Source organism: Leptosomus discolor, chromosome 18, assembly GCF_034619465.1.
Source record: "Leptosomus discolor isolate bLepDis1 chromosome 18, bLepDis1.hap2, whole genome shotgun sequence".
In the NCBI taxonomy this organism is placed as follows: Eukaryota; Metazoa; Chordata; class Aves; order Leptosomiformes; family Leptosomidae; genus Leptosomus; species Leptosomus discolor.
This window is the reverse complement of record NC_141408.1, coordinates 9,362,787-9,374,173: the sequence shown is the minus strand read 5'-3', so window position 1 is coordinate 9,374,173 and position 11,387 is coordinate 9,362,787. Positions and strand designations below refer to the sequence as shown.

At 41.6% G+C, this 11,387-nt stretch overlaps 1 protein-coding gene across 1 annotated transcript; it reads left to right on the top strand.

Moving 5' to 3' along the window:
• Window positions 1-123: 123 nt before the first annotated feature.
• SHPK (sedoheptulokinase) lies at window positions 124-8,838 on the top strand. The gene is made up of 7 exons (XM_009950412.2): window positions 124-294; window positions 1,544-1,685; window positions 4,483-4,666; window positions 5,873-6,025; window positions 7,108-7,283; window positions 7,391-7,591; window positions 8,444-8,838. The coding sequence occupies exons 1-7, from the start codon at window positions 124-126 to the stop codon at window positions 8,836-8,838; spliced, it is 1,422 nt and encodes a 473-aa protein (XP_009948714.1).
• Window positions 8,839-11,387: the final 2,549 nt, after the last annotated feature.

Sequence of the window (11,387 nt, the reverse complement as noted above, 5' to 3'; positions counted from 1 at the left end):
AGGTGCCCCCTCAGAGGCAGCAAGGAGCAGTGTGGGCCTCAGCATGGTGGGTGTTGGTCTGGCCAACACGTAGAGAGACCTGTGCAGGGTGGTGAAGGTGAAAGCAATCCTCTCTCTGTGGCCATGGCGGGCAGCGAGGTGGCGGGCAGGCCAGCTCCTGCCTGTGTGCTGGGCATAGACCTGGGCACGACGTCGGTGAAGGCAGCGTTGGTAGGGGCAGAGCGAGGGCAGGTGGTTGCAAGCTGCTCCAGGGAGACGCAGGCACACGCCAATAGCCTGGAAGCTGGACCGCAGGTAAGGGGTGGCAGAGAGCACTGCTGGCAATTTTGGGATACTGGCCTTGCCTTGTCATGGCCGGAGTGTGTTCCTACGTTATGCAGACTTCAGTGGCTTTCCTGGATTGGTTTTGTGCCAGGAATGATGGAGATTGTTGCTGCCTGTGTCTGGATGTCTGAAAAATAGAATTAAAATGCTTTCTGTTTGCTGTTCAAGATAGTTTAGTAAAGCTGCTTGTTTTAAGAAAGAGGCAAGTTTTGAAAAGTTGCATAAGACAATCTAAAGCTATTCTCCCATGAACCATCACCTTGTCATCAACACCTCCAGTCAGGAAACAGCAGCTACTTGCCAACTGGAAGGGTATTTTGCCTTTTAGTGTGAGATGGAATCATAACTGGAAATTCCCTGTGGAAATAAGCAGGAACATGTACTCCAATTAAAGATCTTTACATTCATTGTGTTGGTCAGCCTAAGAAAGGATGAATCAAAATCAAAAAAATAGGTATCAGTGTTCCTCTGGCCTAGTATTGTCATGAGTCCAGGTGCTGATTTCTGAACAGGTACCAAGCAGGCTGACCCTCCTCCCTACAGTCGCGTTTATGCAGCCAAAAGTATGTATGTGCAGAATAGTTTAGATCTACATGTAGACTATATTTGAATATTATGCTTATAATCTTCATACTGCTCTGTCACAAAGGATTCTGAATCTTCAAAATCGTGAAAGCTGGAATACAGCTTCTCTTGTGGCACGGTTTGGCCAGTTTGCTGGGTAGATCAGTTTACTGGGTAGTTCTAGGAATAGTTTCCAGAAATGAAGTATCAGCATCATCAAAATCAGCAGTGACTAGGTAGGGAGGAGCTTTAGGAAGATGTAAGGGAGACTGCATGCCAATCAGAACAAACAGGTAATCCTTTTTGTGAGGAAAAAGGAGAGTAGTATATAAGGTGAACTCATGAAAGCATGTAGTGAGTGTTAATGGATTTTTTAAAGGATGTAGTTAAGTATGGTAGCTTAGGAAATTAAGAACTTCAGTTCAAGAGGCTGTTATCTCTCATTCTCAGTTTGCTAGTCTTGGGTTTTGGTTTTTGAGGTTTTGTGGAGTTGTTTGCATTTTTTTTTCCTATTTAGTAGTGAACGTTGTTCTAACACGTGCTATTAAGCGAAATGAATACTGTTCTTCACTTCTGACCAGAGTAGCCTTGTTTAATAAATACAGTGAGTGAATCCTAATGTTTTCATGCTCAGAATAATGCTTTGTGATTGCAGGGAATGGAGCAGAATGTCCGGAGAATAATAAGAGCATTGAACGAATGCCTTGCTGCTCTACCTCAGCAGCAGCTTCAAAGAGTCCGTCACATTGGCATTTCAGGACAAATGCATGGGATTGTATTTTGGAAAAGAGAAAAAGGTAACATTAATTCTTAGGCATTCCTGATGCAGAAAATAAAACACTGAGATGATCTGTAGGAAACTGCTGCATGCTCACTTTGGTCTTCTGTAAAACAGAATTAACACATCTTCTGTGGGAATTTTGCTTTAATTACTGGAATTTCAGCTACTGACTTCAGTTAACGATATTGTTTACACGGATGAGTTAAAGGATTTAGTCTAATGAGATCACTGCAGATTCACCACAATTACTTATATGAAGGAGGAATAACGTATTTGTGGCTTGTTAATTGCTTGTCCGTCATATGCTATCTGCTGCCAGTTGAAAGAACTTCTGCATCATGTGAACGACTTGGAGGGGCAGATCTTAGTCACCTCATAAAACACTTAACTAGTTGTTGTCCAGGATCTCACAACCTTCTAATGATTCTCCAGTAGCAGTATTAGCAGTTTTGTGGATGCCTTGCAAAGTAAGCTGTGCTTGATCTTTATGTTAAAATGTGCATAGCGGTAGCTATCCAACAGTGAATACCACTATGCTATTTTGAAATGCTGTTTGAAAGTACTGTAGGAGGAAAAACTGAAGTTCAGTAAATGGTGTTTTCAGTCTTTTTTTTTTTTTTCCCTTTCTTTTTTTTTTTTCCTCCTGAAATCTCAAGGGTTTTTTTTTTTTTTGTGCTAGCAAGTTGTAGACTGTTATGTTGCATCCATCTTGCTGCTTATGCTTCTGTTAGTGACAGCTGAAAACGGATGATGAGGATGATGGTCATGATTCTGGATACTCAGCTGCTTGTAGAATGAAGGGCCAAGACCTCAGAAACAAAGGCAGCTGCAGTGAGGTAGTCACATGGAGCTCGATTGTGCAAATGCGCAAATAATCTTTGTGACAGCAAGGACGTTTGAAAAATTCAGGCTTGGCCTTGGATTTCCAGCCCTGTGAGATAGGGGTGGCTTATCTTCTTGGCTAACGCCCTATAAACCACCTACTGAAGTCTAAGGCTTTCAGCATGTGGTTCCTTTCTTTTTACCTTATGGTGCCCACATCTGAACAATTATGCAAGTCTTAAAATAGTAGGAGTTACGCAGATTAAGCAAAGATATACTGTAAACAACAGAATAGATTTCCCAAAAGTGCTGGTCACTGCCTGTCAAAAGTTCTTAATTGCTTTGAGACAGTATGCTATTCATTACTGGCTGTAATTCTACATTAAATACTAAAATGATTAGAAGGAAAGAAATCCAAAGGCTGATGGACTGAAGGAGCTGTTGCTTGCTTTCCAGCTGTCCCAAGGGCTGCATAACAATGCCTCCTGGGTTCATGATAGACATAGATTCTCATGTCATATTGGTTAATATTTTATTTCCTAAAGCCACATGCCACTTTTTTTTTCATTTCCATCAAGTTAAAGAGGGTGTTTGCTCTCATTTGTTTTGAGTAGGCTAAGTGAATCTGTGCACTTTGGGACACAAACTACATTTTTAATAGCATCTTTTAGAGTTTGATTAATGGTTAATAATGTTTATCAGAATCCATTTAAAACTAGAAAAGTAAACCAATTGGAAATTAAGTTCAAACAGTCTTGATAGAACAGAGAATTAAGGGAAGAAGAAAAAGTATATGTTTGCTTTGCATCTTTCATGTAGTGCTTCCCAGCTTTCACAGCTGCTTTTTACTGTGTGGGTGTAACTTCAAATCCCTGTATCCAGTCCGAGAAAGACTCTTTTAGCCATAGTTGTGCTAGTCAGTTAAGCAGCCAGGTCTCTTCTCTGACCTGGAGGACAAGTAGCACCGCACAGCTTAAAACTCTGCTCCCATCCCCAGCCAAAAACCAGAAGGTTGCCCCAGTTACGGAGCCAGCTGGAGACAGTGTGTAGCCCTGCGTTGTGACCAGGCATCACCTGGGAGAGCAACAGTTGTCAGAGGCCGAAGCTGTGCCGGCAAAATGTGCCAGCAGACATCACATGCCAGCGCTTGAGCTCGGCCTCTGCTTAGTCTGCTGCTGCGACAGGACCGTGGGCTGCCCCTGCAGGACTGCTTGTGGCGGGCACGTCAGGGCAGGAAGCAATAGCAGGCATCACTGAGGAGGCTCTGAGCAGCTCTGAGAAGTTGCCATAATTTAGCTGAGGCCTTCACATGAAAGAATGTGAAGGTTTCATCAAAGGTGTAGTGTTTTCTGTTGAAGAGGAACATGCTGGACTGGTAGAACTGAAAACTGAGTTAAACCCTATTCTACCTTTGGAGAAGCTTTGTTGTGTAGCACAGGGGAGGGATACTCTCCAGTACTTCGCAGTCCATTGCTTAATACATGTAGATCCAGGTTTCTTGTTGCTTTGGCTCAAAAGGTGATGAAACTCCGTGCTGCCCATCATAGGTAGTTCATCACTAATACAGCATTCTCTGGGTCATCGTGTGGCAGATCCCAGTTAAGGTTTGTGTGTGAGCGCTGTCATATCAGGTCATTACCTCCCATAGCAGAACCGCAATTTAGTTTTTTGTGGATCATCACAAAAGTTATTTAAGTTGTATCGTTAATATCTCACGATGCAAGTTGCTTGTTCCTCTAGGCACCACAGGTACTTATAGAGAAGGAAGGTCTTGGATATCATTCTCTGTTTTAGCAAAGGATGACTGGCGTTATGACGTTATCTAAGGCCGAAAATCATGAGTAATTAATTTGATTACAATCACTAATGGCTCGGTTTCTGCTCTTTTTCCAATATATTTGACAAATTATCAAGAGTCTCCGGAAGTGAAGAATGCCAGGCACGTTATGCCGCAGGGAGTCCCTGCACTTCCCAGATACCGTGTGTTTCAGGTTGCAAATGGACAGAGGGTGGTACAGGCCCTGTGTTTGAGCCGGAGGAGGTCAGTCATCTGATTACTTGGCAAGACGGCCGCTGCAGTCCCACCTTCCTCTCTTCTCTTCCTCTGCCACAGTCACATATCAGCTTGGCTACAGGATTTGGATGTGCCACAGTCTACTGGTATTTAAAGAACAGGTACATTGTTTCTCAAAAGGGCTTCTGTATCAGGCTGTTTGACAGGCAGTTTCTCATCTTGAATTTGCGTGACAATTAGCATTCCTGTAGCATGTTAATACCAGTACAGGCTGAGGGGCTGTGTTTCTCTGTAATCATAATATTAAGTAGTCAAAGAATATTTAAAATGGCAGTATTCGATATAAACTATATGCAGCTGAAAACACAAGAGTCTCTGACCTCATAAAAATACCATGGATCTCGATAATAAAAAAAAAAAGTTTTTGACTATACAGTAACAGAAGCCTTAAAGATTCAGAGAGTAATTCTAGTCCTTCCTACCGCTCAGAGGAGCTCTGCTAACGCAGCTTGAACGCTAGAATTTTGCCTTGTGCAGATTGTGAAAAGTACAAACATGCCTAAAACAGTAACAGAGTTGCTTTGTCTGGTTGCTGCCAGATGCTAAAATAAACAGTCCCTAAATTAATTGCAGTTCCTTCCTTCCTTAGACACTGAGATCCTTATGAGGTGTTAGGAATGGTCTGCTTTGTTGTGGCATGTTTGCAGAAGGTATAATTTTTCACTTATGACTTGGCATCAGCAAGATTTGCTCGTTAGTTCCATCTGCAGTATGCAGTGTTTCTTGAAGAGCCAGTGTCTTTCTCTGCAATGAGTTCGGGTTCAGTAAATGGGGAAAAAATTATTTTATCTTGATTCCTTCCAATATGTGTCCAGCAAATATATGGAGCATGGCATAATCTTGCTGTAGAGCTGTAGAACTCCTGAGTCCAGCTGCTTTGTGGTGTTCCTGTTTTGTTTCACCGTTTAGTCCATTTCCATTCATATAATTTGTGGATCCTAGAGCAACTTCAGGAATTTACTTATTTTTCTCAATGTTCTAGGATCAACAAGGTGACATTTTTTTGTGCAAACAATTACTGCCTTCCTGGTAACTTTTGCAATGGCGTGCTTTTGTACCTAGACAACTTATTCCTTAAAGCTGCTGTCTCTCTGTCTTCCATCAGGACATAAGTATTGATGCTGTGGTAACAGCTTGGAAAACAAATTCCATTTAAAAAACCCAAAAATGTAGGTTGTTCACTGAAATGGCTGTTTCATTTTTAGATGAGACCACACATGTCTGAAGTTCCCTGTAGTAATGGAAGTAACCTTGCTCCCACTGCCTTAAAGCACCCCTCATTGTTTTTAAAATGTTTTGTTTAAAAGTCCAGATTTTCTGAAGTCTTATGATGCAGCTGGCACTATCCATGACTATGTGGTTGCCATGTTGTGTGACCTGAAGAAGCCACTCATGTCCATCCAGAATGCTGCCAGCTGGGGATATTTTAATTCCAGAAACAAAAGCTGGAATACTGACATGTAAGTGCCAAGGTCATTCCGTGGGTTTTGTGCATTGCTTGTGTCAGGCAATGTGAACGCCTCTTTGGGCCCTAAGTATGAATGTGCTACAGGTAAAAGGTGATTGAAGGTTACTCCTAATCAGTTGTGGTGAGGCCTGTACTGAAGAATGATTGAGGGTTCGCTCTGGTTTGTAAGGTATATGTGTTTAAACTATATAAAATCTGGCACAGTATATTTAGAAATGCCCAAGACAGCAGAGCTGAGAGACTTATTGGTGAGGGCTTGTCTACCAGACTGTTCTCTCCCTTTCAGTGGTGAGATGGGATGGACAAGTGCGTGCTGCAGCCTACGTGTTACCTCTGTGATGCTAAAAGACAGTTCATAACTGCTAAGACTTACTTGTGATAATACCTAAGAGTTATTAGGCTACAGGAAGTCTTATAGGGAATTTGTTTATTTATTTGCTTATTTATTTTAATGATTTGCTCTTTCAGGGCTGAGTGCTAAGGCCTTATAGATTTCAGGGCTTAGGTTAGGCCAGGACTCCAAGGTGAAAAGATCTGCTCAAAGGTATGAAAGAGTGACAGAAACTTGCCTTTGGCCTACCGAACTTTGACTAATCTGGTGGTGTTGCTGTAGCGCTGTAGGGTATCTTGCAGTTGATTGTGTAAGGAGTTTGTTGGACTTACCTCTTTGTGATTTGGTTTTGAACCACTAACTGCATGACAGCTTAAAGTTCTTCAACACTTAGAGGCTGCATTTTTTTCTGCTTTTGTGATTGTCCCTTTGCCCTGGAACTGCTTGTCTGTATGACATTGGTATGTTAAACTTGCTGAACATGTTCTGCTGTGTAATCTCAGGCAGTCAGATTGCATGCAAAGGAAAGCTATTTATTCTTCTAGACTATTCTAGTTTACCCAGCCCGTTGAACTGGAATGCTGCCCCTGTCCATGACAAAGCTTTCTAAATAGGTGAAAGCATCTGTAAATCCAGCAGCCACAAATGTATGACCAGGCTCATCTGTGACTCCCAAGAGGTCTTTGTAGTCACGCCGCATGTTCCCATACGGCTTTCCTGCAAGAATATTGTTCTGATTGCAGATTGAAAAAATCCGGCTTTCCTGTTCACTTGCTTCCAGAGGTGGGAGACCCTGGTGGTATTGCAGGCAGGACGGTCTGTGCATGGCATGGAATACCCAAAGGAGCAAAAGTAGGAATTGCTCTGGGAGATTTCCAGTGCTCTGTTTATTCCTGTCTGACTGAGAGGACTGATGCAGGTATGCTCATTTTGTTATTTATGTTGGTTTTCTCATTGTCTTCCTGCAGGATAGCCTAGTAAAACTCTGATTTTTTTTTTTTTTTTTTCTTTTCTTTTGTGTTCTAGTTCTTAATATCAGTACCTCTGCTCAGCTGACTATCTTGGTGCCCTCGGGTTTCCAGCCTCCAGAGACACCAGATCCTTCCTCAGCTGTTACTTATTTTCCCTACTTCAATGGTGACTACTTGGCAGTGGCAGCATCACTGAACGGAGGCAATGTGCTAGCAACATTTGTGGGCATGGTGGCACGATGGACAGAAGAGCTAGGTAAGCTATTTCAAGGAAAGTTTAAGCTTAAAATTGAAGTTGATCAGCAAGGTAAAAGGAAGCTAAGCCAAAGGAACACGCCTGGAGCTGTTCTGTCACGCTATACAGTGAACAAGGGCGTAACTCTTGGGTCATGCTTCCTAGATCTCTGGAATTTCTTGATGAAGCTTATGAATATGCTGGGGCAGTCATGCTTGGACTCCACATTCACATTGCCTCTAGGTTTTGGGTTTTCTTTTGTTTCAAGAATACAAGAGAAATATTTTTCGCAAGTTGTTTTTCAAAAGGAAAGGTCAGCAAATTTGAGAACAGCCTCTAATTTTGCATGACTGCAGTCCAAGAGTCCCTTGGTTAGATCAGTTGCCTTTTGCTGTGTATTATGCAGCACTCTAATGGATTTTAAGACTCAAACTCATGTAATATCTTCTAAGTGCTTTAAACATGGTTTTCACAGGTTTTTTTAATAATCTCTTGGGTTTTGCAATAAGCTCCGAGATTGTTCTTTCAGTGAGTGCTTGAAGTGAACTTTGCATTCATGTGCAATCCAGCCGCTGAAGCTGAAGTCTGCCATTAGTGCCTTTAAAGATGTTGCTTTGTGTAACTTAGCACAGTAAAGGCAAAGAAGAATAGCTGTATTATCAGGAAAGGCAGTTTCTGTAATGAGAAAAAGATTTCTAGTGTCATAGATTCTAGGTACAATGGGAGAATGGTGGTTAATGCTGGAAAAACAATTACCTTCAGGTCACAGAAAAAGATGTACAACATTTTGCTGAACAGGTGGATCAATGCCCATTTTAAGTCTCTACATGAGATACACTAGACGTGTAGTAACATGGTATTTTCCATCTGCAGGACTTCAGGTTCAGGAGTCTGCCATCTATACAAACATAATTAAAGCAGCCTTGGCCCAAAATGACACCAAACTCTCAGTCCACCCAACCGTATTTGGAGAGAGACATGTTCCTGAGCAGCTGGCGTCAGTGACCAATATTGCTGTCTCTGACCTCTCCCTGGGTCATGTAACCAGAGCTCTGTGCCGTGGCGTCGTTGAAAACCTCTGTTCCATGTTACCTGTGCAGCGCCTGATGGAGACAGGAGTGAGGAGGATCCTGGGGAGCGGGAGTGCCCTTGCCAGGAACGAGGTGCTGAGGCAGGAAGTGGAAAGGATTTTTCCATTCTCTGTGGTTTACGGGGAGGATGTCGATGCTGCTGTGGGGGCTGCCATGGTGATGTTCCACAGAAAATAAAGTCCTTGTTTCAATGGCCTGAGATGCAGCTCCTTTTTTTTCTCTTGGCCTTACAGTGTTTCCTTTCACTTCCTTCACTTTTTATGGAGTTGTATTCGACATGTAGTCTCACTCATTACAGTGAGAAAAAACCAACTTGCATTTAATGTCTGCTTCTTTTCGTTGGTCTGTCATTCTCATTTGTGAAATGAGAAGTAATTATCACGTTAAATTTGACTGAGTGACTGAGAAAGATCCATTAACTTCCTACATAAAATGATACTTCATGTGAGGCTCATTTTCCTGGTAGGAAATATGTTTAGAAGGACTAGGAGAGATGAGTGGCTGTCTGTAACTTAGTCTGATGCTTGCATTAGAGACTTCTTGTCCTTAAGCTGCCTCACAATATACATACATATAGGCAGCAAACCAGGATGTTAGCCTTGTTTGGGGAGTTTGGTGGCTCTTGCACAGGATGAATGCCTGTTTTCACAGGTTGCATGTTGTCTCTGTAAGATGGAATATAACCTTGGCTTGAATGTTGACAAAACAATCAAAATAAAACATGGAGGATTATTTCTGTGGCTGCCCAGGTCGGGTGCAGTAAACTAAGGTCAAAGGCATGGCTAGGCCGGTACCATAACTGGAGATGCCTGGAATGCAGGCCTTATATCCGAGTGGAAAATATGTTTGGAGGGTGGGAGGTTACTATTTTCCTTATTTGGCATACCTAATTATTTTGTGTTTGGTTTTTGGGTCATAAAGTGGATTAGGGCCTCTCTGAAATGGTCAGAATTTGTGACAAACCAGAGGAGCTGGCAAACTCTAGAGTTATAAAAGGCCAGTTCTCATCTCTTTCAACTTTGATTTCCCTTTTAAGCCCAAACACAATTAACACTTTGAGAGATGGTCCACAAAAATAATTTGTTCTTGTAATATAGTGCATAGCTATTTTAGTGTATTTGATCTGAAGGTGTTTCTGATTCTGCCCTTCATGTACTGTGTTAAACTGAGCTTCAATACGGCAGCTGCCAGGCTAGACTCTTAATATGTTTTTAATGTTAAGTAAAGTAAGTTCATGTGAATTCCCTTAAAATTTCCAAGTTTTTATCCTCTGTGTTAAAATTTCTTACTCCCCCTACTCTTTATTTTAACATGGAAACATTTATATTTTATCTGTCTAAACCAAGATGGATGTACACCTTTTTTGCTCAAATGAGACAGGGAAACAAGTAAGATAGGTTCACGTTATCTAGATACAATGTCATTACTTAGAAGCATATATTTTAACTGAAGTATGGAAGTGTATTTGTATCTTGCACGTTAGCAACATCAGGACTGACTCATTTTTGCAGTGAGAAAGTTGTTCTGAGATCTTAATTACAGAAATGGATTAGTTTCCATCTCCCTCCACCCTCTCTCCACACATCTGCTCCATGCTGTGTTTGAGGAACTATTGGCATATGTAGGAATTACGGAGAAAGTGTAGACTAGATTCAAGGTTTTGTAAAAAGTCTGACTTTGTTATCTGTTGTTTTCCCTTTTATGTTATTACAAAATATTTTTGTAGCAGCAGGTCTGCTTTCATTTTTATTGAGCAGCTGGAAGAAGCTGAATACTGTTCCAGCGTGTTGTTAACTATGAAATCAAGTGGCATGTGTTTCCAGAAGCTGGAAAAATTGTGGCCTGGTTTTATTTCTGACCTTCAGGCCAGCTTTGGACACATCTTTAATATCCCTAGCACATCTGCTGATGTTATTCCATTTGCAGCGCTGGAGAAGGTTCTTAGTCGGTAAAATCACTCTCAAGCCCAGAAGTTGCACAAAGCCTACGCAGCGTGTTGGATGCAGGCCCAAGAAAAAGGAATAAATTCCTTCTTGTTGATTACTGGCCTGTTTTGATAAGCATTCCCATCTCCTAATGAGCTTACATCTTTACACGAGGTCCGTGCTGAGATGGAATATGATATGTCCAACAACTGTTGCAAAAAGCCATGGAGTGCTGCTGGTAAGAAACAAATAATATCTTCACAAGAAATGCAGGTCAAGGAGGCTGATGAAGGAGGCATCAAACCTCAGAAAATAGTGGAAAGCTCCCAAAGTGAGTACATTGGAGCACAGTAAGACTGAAAGGAGCTGATGCCTGGAATGGGAGAAGAGAGAGAAGGAGCATTTAGTAAAAGGGACCAGCAAGAAGCTACAGACTGAGTAAGGGAGACCCTCCACTGATCCATGTAGTTTTCTTACTGAGTCTTTGCTTTGGAAGTGGTGAAGGAGTTAATCGTCGTGTTGAATGAGATGCTCTGCTTAGCAAAGCTCCAGGAGCACCAGCTAAAGACCTGGCTTATTGGTAATCTATACTTATGATTAATAAATAGGCATTTAATTTCTTTTAAGTACAATACTGTAGGGTGTTTTACGTAGTGTAATTAGTTTGCTATTAAATAGGCAAATACATTATTCTTTTATACATGTATAGATAGATGGCAAGACTGAAAAGACAGTTATCTTTTGCAAAACATAAACCAGATAATTTCATGGAATAATTTCATAGTCTAACTCAAACCTCAG